Raw genomic sequence first — 16,491 nt, forward strand, 5'->3', positions numbered from 1 at the left:
GAAATCCCACCTTTGATAAACATCGTCAACTTCTTAAACTCTTGCATCCACAATATCATTCATACATATCAAGTGTTCCCTCCAAAAAGTTACTTCTGCACGCTGTTTTAGTCATTAATACGAAGTACACACAAAATTCGCCGTCATGTTCGGGTTTGATATTGTGGTTACAGAAACGACGGCCGTTGAGCTAGAAGTTGATCCCGCGGTTCGTAGCCTCCGGATTTGTTCAGCTACATAATATATGCAGGACGTGCTAATGCTTTCAAGGTTGCCGATACATATTACTCCGATAGTGAAGAAGAATATGGCGCGGATACAACGAGGACGTTTCATGAAGATAAAGATACAAGTAAGTCTTACGTCTTATCCTCCGTACATAGCACCATGCAGGATATTAACGTAACCCTCGTAGAATATAAATTACCTATCGATAAGGTAAGAGTTGTGCCCCAACTCGAAGAATGCCCTGGCTGAAAGATGTACTTTGCTAGTTCGAACAAGATAGATTAGGTGAGTACATTCTGACCATATATGAGTGTTTGTTTTGGTGTACAGAAGCTCACTTTGACTAGATCTTCAGCACCAGATGCTGAAAGCTATGCTGGATGAAAACATATTCTTAGCACCCATAAATCCAGAAAAGGTGAAGCATGTCCTAGAGTCAGTAAAGCCCATCATTTTTTGATCCCGTGTTCCCCATCACTCAGTCGCCGATTGTGTCTTGCTACACTCGGATACATCATCATAGAATTCTCCATCTTGAAACTATAAATTACAGTTACTAACTACTGCTTAGTGTTGGGACTGGACATGGGATATGGGCAGTTGAATTTGGTAGGTAATAGCAAGCTTAATTGTCGGAATTCAAATCTAACCAGGACAGCTACTGAGTACCCAAATACGCAAGTCATTGGAACCGACCTTAGCCCTTCGACACGTGAAAGGTAAGTTAATTCTTCAACACTAACGAGTTTTGGCTAAATATATAACAGTACACCCGAAAATTGCAAATTCGTTGTTGCTGATGCCGAAGAAACTTGGGACTTTGAACAAGAATTTGATTTCATCCACATGCGTGATCTGATGATGTGTTTCACTGACCAGAAAGAGGTCTTCAGATCGGCTTATAATGCTCTTGCGCCTGGCGGTTATTTCCAGATTCTTGATGCGAAACTGCCGCTAGATGCCATTGACGACTCAATGGAAAGTAGTGGAATTGCCAAATGGTTCCAGACATGCGTTGAAGCTGCCGAGGTCGGCAAAAGACCTTGGACTAATATTCCCAAATACATGGAGTGGTTGGAAGATATTGGGTTCGAAGAGGTAACAGAGACAATCTACCACAATCCGATAAATGATTGGCCGATAGGAGCAAAAGAGAAGAGAATTGGTGCATTTATGCAAAAGGACATAAAGCGATGGCTGTATTCAACCGCGCGGACTGTAGTAGAGGGAACAAATATGGATGAGGCAGAGGTCAAGGAATTACTTCTCAGCGCAAAGGAATCTGGGAGGAATAGGAATATCCACGCATATATTCCTGTGTGAGTTCTAATCTTCACATAAATCATGCCATGCTAATCCTTGTAGTTATGTTGTATGGGGTAGAAAGCCCTTCCCGAACGAAACATGAACAATCGCAGGATTTTTTTCAGGGGGAACTGGACCATGGGTGGGGATTTTCAAAAGCACATGAAGACGGATTTATTCTTCATACTTCTATATACCAGCACTAGGATATCTGATTGGTTCTACATTACGATACCAAAAATACACTATTTGTTTATTAGCCTCCATTTCTCTACGTCAGATTGATCTTTTGTGTCTTGTTTGACAGAATTGCCGCGATGTGTATCATCGTACGACGGTTGTGTCGCCAACGCGTCTACAGTCATACCAACCGATGACGTTGTGGGCGATCTATACCTCCAAGATAACCTTGTGTAATCGAAATCGAAATCATTGAAGAGGGACGACGGGCACCAGTTGAGATTTTCCCAGATGGTCGGGTTAAATCACGCTTTCATGAGACGCGTCAGCCATATTTCACAATATATCCAGAGCCAACAGTTGTGTGAAGTTTGAACAACACACTACTTCAAAGTTTTGAAATGAACCGGTTTACACGTCGTCTACACATCATAAACAGCTCCAATTCCCTAGGAATCCAGTTAGATGTCCTCCAAGACACACGTCACGTGGCAATTTCCACCGCCCAGCATCGCCCAGCGTTGCCAAGTTCAAATACGGGAGAGGGCAAAGTCAAACGAATGAAAGAAGTCGTCTGATTACCTAGAGCTTCTATAAGAGACTTCTAGAAGAAGAAAGCTCGAATCTCGTCGTGTGCATAGTACTTAGCACCCGAAGCGTAGGGCCGTGCTAATGGACGTGGACGTGGGCTCGGATCATTCAAGACTACGGAGTATTTAGGCGCTGATGACACGAACACACGAAGCCCGAAGTATCGCGACTCGAGCTCTTTGGCTTGCATCTACTTATATCATATTAATACACTAAGTTAGACAACCGGGGCGTTCATGTTTTGTATTGAACCACAGCCTCTGGTGCCAAAGGATCGAAGATGACAGACATGACTTTTGAGGAATTGCAGCTATGGATGAATGTCTCGAATGGAGGAGCTCGACAATTTTCTAACTTCACCTTGCAACTAAACATGACGAAATATAGCATCGCAAGAAGAATACACCCAAATCACAACAAACGTCATCAAAAATGCCATCTCATGAAACATACCTCTTCCATTTCCTCTCTTTCTCTTTCGGTTTCGGTCTTCGCGTTTGACGAACAATCCGAGTAGTGTGTATCCGAGTAGTGTGTAGTGCGTGGTGCTTGTCATAACTTCAATTGATCGGACAACCCCACAGGATGGTGCGGGCGTTTGACCCAAACCAAGTCATTTGAAGAGCCAAAGAGAAGGTCTTGATACATGAAACATTGATTAGCTTATTTATTGGATAATACATGTGGGAATGGACCCATGCACGGACTATGATCGACCCCCGCTAACTTCTATCTTTGACCCTACAGGAAAAATGGAGTTTTATTTTGTTTTTATTCAGTACACGACATTGACAGTTGTATACTCTTTTCTAGTCTACAGATAGTCAGTATATGGATATCCAATGATCAAATTCTCTCGTTCACGTCGATGAAGGGGCTTTTGCAGAGTGACCTCGGTTACTCTGCAATATGGAAAAGCCGAGCTGATTACATCTTGTATTATCACTTCCCCAGCAATAATATGCCATGGCTTAATGATTGGAATCTTACCTCACCATTTATCTATCAATTCATCAATTTGAAGCTGGAAGTCCGTAAACTACTTTACTATTTCGGCATGGCGGCACAACATCACATCTCGGATCCGCCACATCAGCCGCAAAACCATCCAAACTTTGACACCACAAGCCATACTATTCTTCGCATCGCATATGTATCAGCACGTCCAGCACGATCATCGCTGTTCGACGGACACTTTCTAATATGCAGGAAATTATAGTCTTATTCGCAAGCTCGCTTCTCACGGACTTTGAATAGAGCGAGATCAGATATGGAAAGTGTCAATCCTTGTGTTTACGCATTGAGGTGACGGCTTACCTTAGGTCTGCTTTGACTTCACTTGACTTGTGTTGTTGATATTTTTAGCTGCATAAAAATGATATATAGAGACCGTAAGTTCTCAGGAAGTAGAATCTTTATTATCATTATCTTTACTTCATTGTCTTCTGCTTTAATCTTGCAATACTCTTGATACCCATTCTTTTCACGTACTCTTTTCACAAAGCAAATCTTCCAAAACATCAATCAAAATGTCTGCTACAAACGGATCAAACGGAGCCGCCAATGGCACTAAGGAGAAGGTTGATTACACAAAGGTCCCAGGTCCTCTCGGTCTCGAGAGCGCCAGCTTGAAGGGCAAAGTTGCTTTGGTTACTGGATCAGGTATGCAATCTTACCTTTCCTCCTCAAATTCTATTCTAACATTGCGAACCAGGTCGTGGTATCGGTGCCGAAATGGCCTGTGAGCTCGGTCGTCGCGGCGCAAAGGTCATTGTAAACTACGCCAACTCTGATGTCGCTGCCCAAGAAGTCGTCAACACTATCAAGAAGGCCGGTTCCGAGGCAGTTGCCCTCCAAGGAAATGTTTCCGTCGTCTCTGATATCATCAACCTTTTTGCTCAAGCCAAGAAGCAATGGGGTAAACTCGACATTGTTTGCTCCAACTCTGGTGTCGTTACCTTTGGACATATCAAGGATGTCACTGAGGAGGAATACGACCGTGTTATGAACATCAACACTAGAGGTCAATTCTTCGTTGCCAGAGAGGCTTACAAGAATTTGGAAGTTGGAGGTCGTTTGATCATGATGGGTTCCATCACTGGTCAAGCTAAGGGTGTTCCTCAACACACTGTGTACTCTGGTTCCAAGGGTGCTATTGAGACTTTTGTCCGCTGCATGGCCATTGGTATGTTTATCTTCTGTCTCTTCTCCCATACACCAAGTACCGTACTAACAATCCTTCAGACTTTGGTGACAAGAAAATTACCGTCAACTGCATTGCTCCCGGTGGAATCCGTACCGACATGTACCACAAAGTCTGCCGCGAATACATTCCCAACGGTGCCAACCTCAGCGATGAGGAAGTCGATGAGTATGCCGCTACCTGGTCGCCGCTCCACAGAGTCGGTCTTCCCATCGATATTGCCAGAGTTGTCTGCTTCTTGGCGAGTCAAGATGGTGAATGGGTTAACGGAAAGGTTATTGGTATCGATGGTGCGGCAATGATGTAATGGGTGATTGGCTGAACTTTTGGGGGGAGTTTCTTGAGATACTTTGAAGCGTTTAACTATAGTTAATGGATATGGAAAATGGAAAATAGAACTTTTATACCTTTTTAATCTTGATGTTACTTGCTTTTGTATGTGATATGTGTGACTTCTAACGATAGATATCGAGTACTTATTGACTCGTCTCTAATAGTAGATCCAGTGAAGGGGGATCGAATATACAAAATTCGAGGGCAATTCACGATTATGTACATTATTCATCAATATAGAGGCTATTACAATCTTGCAAGGAGACACAAGTAGTGCCAGAGTCTACTCGAAGAACTGGGCGGTTATTCGCGGAATATTATGGGAGATAAAATGCTAGTCCTCTCTTCTCTATTGGCTGGTCCGTACCAGAAATCTGTCGGCTAAACATCGGCCCATATATCAAGCTCTCCCCGCACAATTCCCCAGACGAACCATCAAGCTCTCCTTCCAAAACAAAACCACCAGTAATAAGTAAATTGAACAATGCAAATTTATTCATGATGTTATCACGGCGCATATTTCGATGCCGAAATGCTAGCGTACAGCTTCATCAATTGCGACGCCTCGCAACAGCAGTCGATCCTCTGGTAGGTGAAACAAATGGGAATCAACAACATGGTGACAATCGGGTGAAATTAGTGGAAGTTGGACCCCGAGATGGTTTACAGAATGAGAAAACAGTTATACCTTTGGCAACGAAAATCAGGTTGATTGAAAGGCTTGCAAAGACGGGCCTACAAGATATTGAAGCTGGTTCTTTCGTTGCGCCGAAATGGGTGCCACAAGTAAGCTGAGTCCTGAAAGTTAGATCAACGGTAACTGACTATAGAATTTTGGCAGATGGCAGATGCGAGTGAGATTCTCGAACATGTTCTGCAAAAACATAATGAATCGACCAGTCCACTCAGATACTCCTTCCTGGCACCTAATAGGAAGGGTCTTGTCAAAGCCCTGGATATCCTGTCTCAAAATCGAAATGCATACAATACTGCCGACGTACCTCTTGATGATGGCCCGGAGAATCTCAAGTCGTCTCCCAACAGGCCATACATTGAGATGGCCGTTTTTGCAGCAGCAACCGAGTCATTTTCACAAAAGAACCTTAATTGTGACATCGCTACATCATTAAAACGATTTGAAGAAGTCATACAAGGTGCAAAGGCAGCCGGAATGCGAGTTCGTGCCTACATATCAGTCGTGCTGGGTTGTCCATTCGAAGGCGATAATGTAGATCCCCACCGAGTGGCGGAAATAGCGACGGAATTATTGGAAATGGGAGCAGATGAGATTGATCTTGGAGATACAACTGGAATGGGTACAGGACCTAAGACTCAAAAACTTTTACGTACCATGCAATCAGCTGGAATACTGAATGAGGATATCGCGATGCACTTTCATGATACATATGGACAGGCGTTGATCAACACTGTTGTAAGCTTGGAACACGGCATTAGAACTTTCGATAGTAGTGTTGGGGGGCTAGGTGGGTGTCCGTATAGTCCTGGGGCTACTGGAAATGTAGCCACGGAAGATATGGTCTACCTATTAGAGAGCATGGGGATGCAGACTGGTGTTGATTTAGATGCATTGGCTGATATTGGACAATGGATTACTGGGGAGATCGGGAAGCCGAATGCAAGCAGCGTTGGAAAGGCAGTGATTGGTGCAAGAAGTCGTAAATGATATACATAACTAACGCGATGGGTACCTTCAGAAGGTTCAAAACTGTTCCATGACAAATTGAGATGGATGACTGGCGTTCGGTGGGAATTGGGGAAAACGGAGCACGATTGTGAAATAGTTCATGCATAGCATTGCTTACTGCCATACGACTTGCTGAGTGATATAACGGCCTCAAATAAATATAAATAGCATTTACTGCCTACTTTAAAGTGCCTTTTCATTGATTCCTTAACCCAAATGAAGAGAGAACTTGGCACTTGGACTTGCCGCCAGGAGCAAGTTTATCACGTGATACTGACCAACCTTGTCGCTTATCGCAATTGCCTCGATTCAAACAAGCTAAGCTCCACTTTGAAGCATCTCAAGCTCTCCAACCTCTCAAACAAACCAAGCTCGTCATCTACGAAACCAACCAGCATAACCATCGCTGGAGCTTCTTATGAGCTGAAGCATATTCTTTAATTATCTTTTTTACAACTCGATTAAATCGCTTACCAGATCGCCACAATGGGAGATCCAAGAGAGTCGTCGTCGTACAGTGTTACGCCTCGAATCAGGTATAACACTATCGGTGGTATCAATGGTCCTTTGGTTATTTTGGAGAATGTGAGTGTGGAGGACGATAGATAGGGGGTCTTTGAGCGTATTCTGATAAAGTCGCAGGTCAAATTTCCAAGATACAATGAGATTGTTAGCTTGACGCTACCTGATGGCACACAGAGGTCAGGACAAGTGTTGGAAGCTAGAGGTATGCGATGCTTGTGCCATTGATCGTGTTGAATTACTTGCTAATTTTATAAATTTACAGGTGATCGAGCAGTTGTCCAAGTACGAAATTGAGAATTCGACGTAAACCAACACTTATACTAACCAGCGGCTAGGTTTTCGAGGGCACTCACGGTATCGATGTGAAGAAGGTATGGCAATATTCTTAAAGCAATATCTGCGACTATTGCTAATGATTTGATAGTCTACCGTCGAATTCACAGGACATAGTCTGAAACTCGGTGTTTCTGAGGATATGTTAGGTCGAATTTTCGACGGATCTGGAAGAGCGATTGATAAGGGACCAAAGGTGTTGGCAGAAGATTATTTGGACATCAACGGAAGTCCTATCAATCCATATTCAAGAGTAAGACGAGCATGTTGGATTTCGCATTCTTGGCTAATCTATATTAGGTATACCCCGAAGAAATGATTTCAACTGGTATCTCTGCCATCGATACGATGAACTCCATTGCTCGTGGACAAAAGATCCCTATTTTCTCTGCCGCAGGTTTACCGCATAACGAAATCGCCGCTCAAATTTGTAGACAAGCTGGTTTGGTTCAGAAACAAGGTGTCACAAACAAAGGCACACACGATGGACATGAGGAGAACTTCTCGATTGTTTTCGCAGCTATGGGTGTCAACTTGGAAACTGCGCGTTTCTTCACCCGGGATTTCGAAGAGAACGGAAGTCTTGAGCGTGTCACTCTCTTCTTGAATTTGGCTAACGACCCTACGTAAGTGTTATGTAATTCTGTCACTGTAGGCCACCAGACTAATATTTCATAGGATTGAACGTATCATTACTCCTCGTCTTGCCCTTACCACCGCCGAATACTACGCCTACCAATTGGAGAAGCATTGTTTGGTTATTCTTACAGATTTGACCGCATACTGTGATGCCCTTCGTGAGGTTTCAGCTGCTCGTGAAGAAGTCCCAGGTCGTCGTGGATACCCAGGTTACATGTACACGGATTTGTCCACCATCTATGAACGTGCCGGTCGTGTCCAAGGTCGAAACGGATCCATTACTCAAATTCCTATCTTGACTATGCCTAACGACGATATTACTCACCCTATTCCCGATTTGACTGGTTATATTACTGAGGGACAAATTTTCATCGATCGTCAATTACACAATCGTGGTATTTACCCACCCATCAACGTTTTGCCATCGCTCTCTCGTCTTATGAAGTCTGCTATCGGAGAGAAGCTCACTAGAAAGGATCATGGTGATGTTTCTAACCAGTTGTACGCTAAATATGCCATTGGTCGTGATGCAGCATCAATGAAGGCTGTCGTTGGTGAAGAGGCTTTGTCTTCAGAGGATAAGCTATCTTTGGAGTTCTTGGAGAAATTCGAGCGTACTTTTATTTCACAATCTGCCTACGAATCCAGAACCATTTATGAATCTCTCGATCAAGCATGGAGCTTACTCCGCATTTACCCCAAGGAATTGCTCAACCGTATCCCACAAAAGGTTTTGGCCGAGTTTTACCAACGATCTGCAGCTGACCGCAAGGGCAAGGGACGTGCTGGCAACAAGGATACAAAGGACAACAGTGAGGAAGGCAAGGCGAAAGATGGGCAAGAGGAGAATTTGATTGATGCATGAGCATGAATATGCTGGGTGGGAAGGTGTAGTGGAGAGTTAGTTCTAGAGGTGTATAAGGGCGTGTTTAGTCTTGTCAAATATATCTCTCGGAAATCCTTTGCTTTGTTTGAATCGAGCGCGCCTGTGTAGATATTATAAAGAATGAAAGTTGATGCGGCGGATTACAATGAATCTTTTAGCATATTTGTCTATTTCGATACGTGCATGGTTTATGTAGAACTTACTGCAGGTGGTATTGTAAGTAAAAGTCACTCGTCTCGTCCATCATTCCAACTATCACGTAAGCCAGTGTGGTACGACGCTCATGCGATACAACATCAATAACAAGTATATGAACGCATACCTGCATATCTAGGTACATGGCATATGGGGTACAAATTGTTGGATCGCGCTGACCTATCGGTCAGAAGATTTTCCGTGGACGGTAGAAAGAAAAGATGGGGAGTTTATGCGCGCGAATAGTACAGGGGAAGAGATGCGGGGATACAAGCTTCAGGTCACTAATATGCCAAACGGACATGTGAACGGAATGCTGGCCATTCAGATATACGGATGAAAGCTTCTCTATAATCTAATAATTGTTGGTAGCTGGCGTGATCTGGGGTCCCCAGTATCTCGACACAAGGTTGGGCAAACCCCGCATTCTTTAGTACCGAGGATGACCAGTAAACAGTACAAAGATGGCGGGAGGAAGTTTAAACGCACCACTCACAATCTTGGGATCGGGACGACATGAAATTTTAGAATTGGGATGGGCAGGAACAAGGAGAAGGAGTCAAGCTTTTGCGTGACGATTTCAAGGTAAGCCAAGGATTGTACCTGGATTCATTTATATGGTTAAATAGGAACTTGTTTGTGTATTGATAATTCGGGATCCGGGGAAAGGATTTATAGCAGCAGGCTGGGAAGGTCGGAGAGGAAAGTATAAACGGTTAGTCCTACGTCTGTCTTTTGACCGACCAGCTGCAGTACAAGGTGAGCGATTATATCCCCGCATCATTTGGTCGGAGGAAACGATGAATTAACGAATGAAGTGAATGGGAAGAGGTGAATTGTCTAGGATTAGCTTTCACTGCATGCTAGTCTATGGAGAAATATGTGGTGTTATGGATAGGTAGAAGTAGATGTAGTTAGATGCATGTGAGGCAGTAACCACAGTCGTATAGCTAGGGTATCAATGCGATATAAGAGTTGTAATTCCCGCTCATATTTCAGGACGAGTTGTCAAACAATTGCTTGGTTGCCTTTGTTCGGAAACTTTTGTGTTTGTTGATTGACGTGCGATTCTAGTACGCGACGCAACGCTTCGAGAAAGTATCCTGTGCACATTAGACGTCGGGTCAATTGAGAATATCGTCAACCGGAAGCTTCTTTGATCATTCACTCCAGATAGCTGAGTGATTGGATTAAATTCACTGTGGAGACGGCGATCTACGGCTTAATCGACATAGTCTTATATTCCTAAGCCTCTCCCCCCGAAAACAACATCGTCTTTTACATCACCAAAGCTGCTCCTTCATCGCAGCCACGCCACTTCTTAAGCTGTTACTTCCACATCCAATTGAACAGTCGTTTGCCAGTAAAACAACTCTACAATATGACGCCAATGAATATGATATCGACAATACTCTTTGGCGCGCTAGCAGGCCTGACTGCAGCTCAATCTCCCGGTGAATCTTACACTGGAGTAGCTGGAAATAGCACCATCGCGGGCTCTTCCCTCGGTCCCAACGCCAATGGCAAATACGAGCTCTCTGCTCCGGGTATCCGTGCAAACTTCATCGCCTATGGTGCATCCATCTCCAATCTCTTCATCAACGATACCTCTGGTATCGAGCGTGATATCGTCGGAGGTTTCGATAATGCAAGCTATTATGGAGTAGATAGACAACATCCACATTTTGGTGGTGTACCAGGAAGATACGCAAATCGTATTAAGAATTCGAGTTTTGTTATTGATGGAGAGACGTATAATGTATTGCCGAATGAAAATCCGACAGCGGATAACCCGGCGGGAGTTGATACGTTGCATGGTGGTCCAGATGGTTGGGATTGGAGAAATTGGACTGTGGTTGCTCATACCACGAGTTCCATTACATTCAGTTTGACTGGTGAGTTTCCTCTAGTTTTAGATTTCGGATCTTCATGGTTTACTAATATCGAGATTCACAGATCCAGATGGAGATCAAGGATTTCCAGGAGAGGTTGTTAGTTATGTCACTTACACTTTGACTAACATGACCTGGTCATTCAAGATGATTGCTATTGCTACCACCAAGAAGACTCCTATTATGTTGAGTTCGCACGTATGTAGTTTATTTCTGTTCCAAACAATTTTATTGTTTTCTTTGTCGAGTGTCTAACATATCAACAGACATACTGGAACCTCGATGGCTTCGCCAACAACGAGACGGCCACTGCTCTCAACCACTCTCTCTATCTACCCTACGGTGGACAACGAATCGGAACAGACAGTATCCTCATTCCAACTGGAGACATTGTCGCGAATCAACCCCAATCACTTAACGATTTCTGGAGCACTCCAAAACAAATTGGAGCCAACTTTTCCAACCCAGATTTACTAGGAAATTGTGGCGCAAACTGTACCGGCTATGATACAGCCTATATTACCAACCGTGATCCATCCACTCGCGCTGCATGGCACACATCTCCCGTTGCACGTCTCCGTTCCGCTTGGTCTGGTATCCAAGTCGATGTCTACAGCGACCAAGATGCTTTCCAGGTATACTCCTGCGGAGGACAAAACGGATCCATGGCTCTCAAAGAAACCCAAGGACTTTTCAATGTTTCAGATAGACCACGTACAATCCAGCAATATGGATGTGTGGTCATGGAAGTTGAGGACTGGATTGATGGTATCAATCAGCCTGAATGGGGCAGAAAACAAATCTGGGGTCCAGAAGATGGCCCATATGTTTTGGAGGCGAAGTACAAGTTTAGCTTGAACAGCACAGATGTGGGATTGCTGGGTGAGGGATCGGGTTAATAAGTTTGGTGATAATTTGTTGCACGGGGTTGATCTTTGCGCTGGTAAATCTGATGATTGGGTTTCGGTGGGGAGTTGTAGTAATTTAAAGTCTACCTAGTAGTTAATAAACAAACCCAATTCCAGAAGATTACAACAATTGGAAGTGAAGCAAATGTTACTTTAGAGGCAGAAATGACATGTCACGAGGTAAAACAACAATACCTGCCTTCTCGATCGGAATGGCCCTCGATAAGTCCAATCAGATCACTCGTCGAGTACTAACCCCATTCAGAACAGCTTTGAAACCCCCACGAAGACCTCAACTCAACTACAACTTTTTCAAACCTCCATTACACACGCCATTCGAATTGAATCAACATCGTATCATGTCTTTGTTAGTTATTTGATTTGTATATCGTTTCACATACAGCGAGTGCGTATGTTAAGATGAACCCAATTTCAGAATGAGTAATTTCCTTCGTCCAAATGAAATTCTGGCACGGCGAGTGGTTGTGCTCATCCAAATCAGGATGCAACATGCGAGCAATGTATAGTCCATGGAGTGTTCTTCAATTAGTCTGAAAGTTTGAGTCCACCAATCAGATAATGTTACTTATGTTGATCGAACGAATGTTTACCAACAAAAATGGACACCGGTTGAGAATCATCCAATTCCGGTGGAATTTATTGTTCGACAAACTTCTATCTCCTCATTGAAATTTCCTAATGCGGGTTCAGATCACAATGTAAAGAAAAGAGAATTCTTTCTTTCATTTGCAGTTTTCTTTCCTTCAAGTTCAAGACCTTTGTTCGCTAAATTTTCATTGATTTGTTATAATGCATGGCCAATATCAATTCCATTATCGATGGCTCTCTAAGAATATCTAAGAGGGGAGCTTGCAGTTTAACTTTTCTTCTAGATTTGCGCAAAGACATGGCTGCCGTTACTCCCAATAGATTTAATCCGGGAGGCCTTAGGGGTGTGAGGAAACCTCCAACCACTGAAGAGTGGGAGAAATTCTCCGATTTTGAAAAGGATCAGAAACGAGGGGAGGAATGGATGAATCGCGTTTATGGATGGAACATCAATGCGGCCGCCGACACTTTGCCCATTTCTAGATGGATCCCGGACAAGCTTTTAGGGAAGGGCATTGCGGTCTTCAAGAAGGGGCGTACCGAGGACCATGGTCATATTATACGTTATCAGAGAGTTGTTGTAAAACAAGCATCCAGTGCTCAAGCAAAAGCAAGGCTACAAAATGGTGCGTCCATTCTCGATCACGTACGAGAACCTCATGGTCGCGATGCCGATCATATAATTCTACCGACTAGGCCATACGAAGAAGACGCGGGTACTGGTGCGGATGATAACTTCGATCCTGCGTATGTTTACGAGTTTGCCCCTGAAACAGTTGGAAGGACATACACAACCTATTATGACCAAGGAAATCTCAATCAGTGGCTAGAGAACAATTTTGCGTAAGTCTTTTGAATTATTAGTTTTTCCACTCTCTAATGAGTCTTCCTAGCGAACAATATCTTTCAGAGAATGATCTATGGAGCGTTATGGGTTGTATGGCGAAGATCTGTATGAGACTAGAGCACGGTCATACGGAAGATGCAAATCATCGAGGCCGAGAACAATATCAATCAGTTGTTCATCTCGATATAAGACCGGAAAGTAGTAAGCATTTCATCATCTTTTGAGGCAGTCACAGGCATTAAGTCATCTAGTATTTTGTAAAATGGCTGTTAGCAGAGAGCATGACAGTACTGGCACAATGTTTTTAGTACGTAAAAGCATCCATGTGAGAGAATGGCACTAATGTGATTATAGCTTGGGAAATTCGAAAATGCAGCAGTAGTTCCCAGCGACCCTATGGATAAAATTTGGATGTTTCGTATCCGAGGACGTGCTGATCCAAAGTGGGCAACTCCGGTTTGTAATTACCACCTGATGACGAGATCCCGCGCTTACATTTTTATCAGGAGCAAAAATATCCCGGCATGGAGGGACGTAGCATTGGTACACCTTGTAATATTTTTGGAATAGGTGCGCTGCTATATTACATGATAACAGGAAGAGAACTCGGGGAAAGTGCTTGGAACATCGGCATCTCCGACTCGCCTACTGATCAAGGGCTGAAGCTTCATTTTGGTGCAGATCTAATAACAGAGCCTATCGCAACACAACAGGAGTATTCGAAAACGCTTATTCGGACAATTCTACAATGCCTCTCATATCACCCCAGGGATCGAATTGATGCAAAGGAACTCCAAGCATTGAGTGGCAAGGCATTGAACCTCGTTGACAGACAACGTTTGCCAGGAGAAGTGCGATATAATCCGGGTGATCCCGCCGTAATTCTTGAACCACAGGAAGAATTGCAACCTAATGACTACACTCCCTCAGATCTGAGCCTCAAGGTATACAAGCCGCCCGCAGATCAGCCTGAGACGTTGCGAGCCAGAGCAGATAAATGGCTTAAACGCTTCTTCCTATTTCCCGACAGCGCGAAGAGTCAAGAAGCGAGAGAGAAACAACGATTGGAATATGAGAGACAAGTCGAGATGCAGAGACAAGCAGAGGCCGCAGAAGCAGCCAGAAAGCAGTTACTGATTGATATTGAGGCTGCTGAAGCAGAGGAAATCCGTCTTCAAATTGAAGAGGAGGAAGAAGAAGACCGTAGAATAGCCAAACAACGTGCAGAGAAGAGAGCTAAAATAGCTGCGGAAATGGCACGAAAGAGGGCAGCCGTTAGTGGTAAAGAGGGAGAACAGACACTACTACCTCAAAATGTTCGTAAACGTGATCGATCTCCTGAGCCTGTTGAAGAGAGAAGCCGTAAAAGAGCCCGTTCTGCATCACCTGTCAGAGCGAATACCCCAGAAATAGCTGCGGGTCACGAAGATAGTGCTCAACCAATGGATGTTGATAGCAATAAAGACAAGAATATTCCACCACCGGGGGATACGGACAAACCTTCTGGAGCTTCAAAATCTCCAGTAAGAGCCCAGCCTTCCGAATTTGATTTGGATCCAAACATAGATATTGAAGAAGACCCGCGAATACGCGGCGATCCTTCTTTCCAAGTTAACTATGCTGGCATAAACACCACCGTAGAGAAACTTGACAATGACCCCACTTTTTGGAAGGATCGGGCTTGGTGGAAGGGTAATCTCTTTGAGAAAGCGAATCTTCCGCCAGAGGGCAAAGCCTTTTATGATTTGATCCATAGTACGCACGGGAAAATACCACAAGCATTTTCATGGTCAGCTCAAGCATTGGCATTGCGGAAGAGGGCAAAGGAGAATCAGGAACAAGACAAGAAGGAGAAACAAGAGAAAGAGAAACAAGAGAAGGAGAAACAAGAGAAGGAGAAACAAGAGAAGGAGAAACAAGAGAAGGAGAAACAAGAGAGGGAAAGACAAGAGAGGGAAGAGGCCAAAGCCAAAGAGGAAGAGGAAGCGAGTGAGAGGCGAGCCTTTTGGGACAGAATAATGGGGCGAGACAGTCAAAGAAATCAACAAAATAGGCAGGATACGCGAGACCCTGATGAAATAAGGGCAGCTGAAGCCAAGAAGAAAAGACAGAATCCACGACTCGATTGGCGAATTGCTGTTGATACTGAATACAAAATTTTCTTCAACAATATGACATATCTTGCTCGAGATCTTGAGTATATGTCAAAGCGATTTCCGTGGGAAGATTATGCTTGGTGGGAAGGCGCTCTTATGAAGAAGAATGAACTTCCTCTTGCGGGCTGGCAATATTATCGAGACTTGGAAGAACAGGGAATATACCTTGTGGCGCATGGAGGAAGCGATGAAGAAACAAGACAGGAGTTGCAAACGGTATCGGAAATGATACGTAAATTCGACGAAAAACAGGGCAAAAAAGATGGACATTTGGGTTTAATTAATCCTCCTCTTGGTGGCGCAGCGAGAGGCATGTATGATGATTACAAATCGCCTGGTACTCGTAAAAGTCGGGACGTCTCGGCTGGTTTGGACATGGCTGGGCCGGAATATTGGAGAGTTTACAATAAATCACATAGTGAAGGCTATGATGATCAAGATTCCGATGACTCTTTGCAGGAGGTATCCCCTCCACCAGCAAATGCTCGCTCTCGCACACCCCCTCGAGAACCTCGTTACATGATTGCGCCACAAGGACCAAAAGCACCAAAAGCACGAAAAGCACCAAAATCATCAAAAGCACCAAAAGCATCATCAGGTAAACCTACTGCGTGGTTCTGCCCGTACTGTAATGAAAAAGATGGTGGTTATGTGCAAAAACAGTCATGTGCAAGCCATATAGCAAACAAACACAAGACGAAAAGAGGAGGACCCAAGACCACCCCATTTGTTCCTAAGGGTGCTGGTCGAAGAGCTGTTGCCCCCCCAGCGTATTACCCTAGTTCTTATTATGATGTCGAGGCTTAAATCATGTATTCAGAGTTGAGAATTTTCGTTTAATTTATAAATTTACTGTGCTTATTCAATTCAATAAAGTTTCTCCATGCTCAGTTTCGTACATTTCCATCAATAATGTTTTAATGTCATGATGCACATGTTGACTTTTCGATGATACA

General features: G+C 43.9%; 5 protein-coding genes across 5 annotated transcripts; all 5 read left to right on the forward strand.

The window, feature by feature from the left end:
- Window positions 1-145: 145 nt before the first annotated feature.
- Bfra_010941 (putative methyltransferase type 12 protein) lies at window positions 146-1,636 on the forward strand (the record flags this gene model as incomplete). Its single annotated transcript, XM_037341270.1, has 9 exons — window positions 146-208; window positions 271-352; window positions 416-438; window positions 495-513; window positions 576-663; window positions 800-837; window positions 887-947; window positions 996-1,547; window positions 1,594-1,636. The coding sequence occupies 9 exons, from the start codon at window positions 146-148 to the stop codon at window positions 1,634-1,636; spliced, it is 969 nt and encodes a 322-aa protein (XP_037188689.1).
- Window positions 1,637-3,833: 2,197 nt separating this feature from the next.
- Window positions 3,834-6,524, forward strand: Bfra_010942 (putative hydroxymethylglutaryl- lyase protein; the record flags this gene model as incomplete). The annotated part of the gene is made up of 5 exons (XM_037341271.1): window positions 3,834-3,966; window positions 4,019-4,489; window positions 4,549-4,810; window positions 5,380-5,626; window positions 5,682-6,524. The coding sequence occupies 5 exons, from the start codon at window positions 3,834-3,836 to the stop codon at window positions 6,522-6,524; spliced, it is 1,956 nt and encodes a 651-aa protein (XP_037188690.1).
- A 507-nt stretch (window positions 6,525-7,031) lies between these two features.
- Window positions 7,032-8,907, forward strand: Bfra_010943 (putative vacuolar atp synthase subunit b protein; the record flags this gene model as incomplete). The annotated part of the gene is made up of 7 exons (XM_037341272.1): window positions 7,032-7,130; window positions 7,188-7,272; window positions 7,333-7,352; window positions 7,406-7,441; window positions 7,495-7,656; window positions 7,704-8,029; window positions 8,082-8,907. The coding sequence occupies 7 exons, from the start codon at window positions 7,032-7,034 to the stop codon at window positions 8,905-8,907; spliced, it is 1,554 nt and encodes a 517-aa protein (XP_037188691.1).
- A 1,597-nt stretch (window positions 8,908-10,504) lies between these two features.
- Bfra_010944 (putative aldose 1-epimerase protein) lies at window positions 10,505-11,914 on the forward strand (the record flags this gene model as incomplete). Its single annotated transcript, XM_037341273.1, has 3 exons — window positions 10,505-11,018; window positions 11,080-11,213; window positions 11,282-11,914. The coding sequence occupies 3 exons, from the start codon at window positions 10,505-10,507 to the stop codon at window positions 11,912-11,914; spliced, it is 1,281 nt and encodes a 426-aa protein (XP_037188692.1).
- A 916-nt stretch (window positions 11,915-12,830) lies between these two features.
- Bfra_010945 (uncharacterized protein) lies at window positions 12,831-16,342 on the forward strand (the record flags this gene model as incomplete). The annotated part of the gene is made up of 5 exons (XM_037341274.1): window positions 12,831-13,375; window positions 13,426-13,580; window positions 13,631-13,686; window positions 13,734-13,835; window positions 13,886-16,342. 5 exons carry the CDS (start codon window positions 12,831-12,833, stop codon window positions 16,340-16,342), a joined length of 3,315 nt encoding a protein of 1,104 aa, XP_037188693.1.
- Between the last annotated feature and the right edge of the window lie 149 nt (window positions 16,343-16,491).

Source organism: Botrytis fragariae (genome assembly GCF_013461495.1).
Source record: "Botrytis fragariae strain BVB16 chromosome Unknown tig00000223, whole genome shotgun sequence".
NCBI classification, from domain to species: Eukaryota; Fungi; Ascomycota; class Leotiomycetes; order Helotiales; family Sclerotiniaceae; genus Botrytis; species Botrytis fragariae.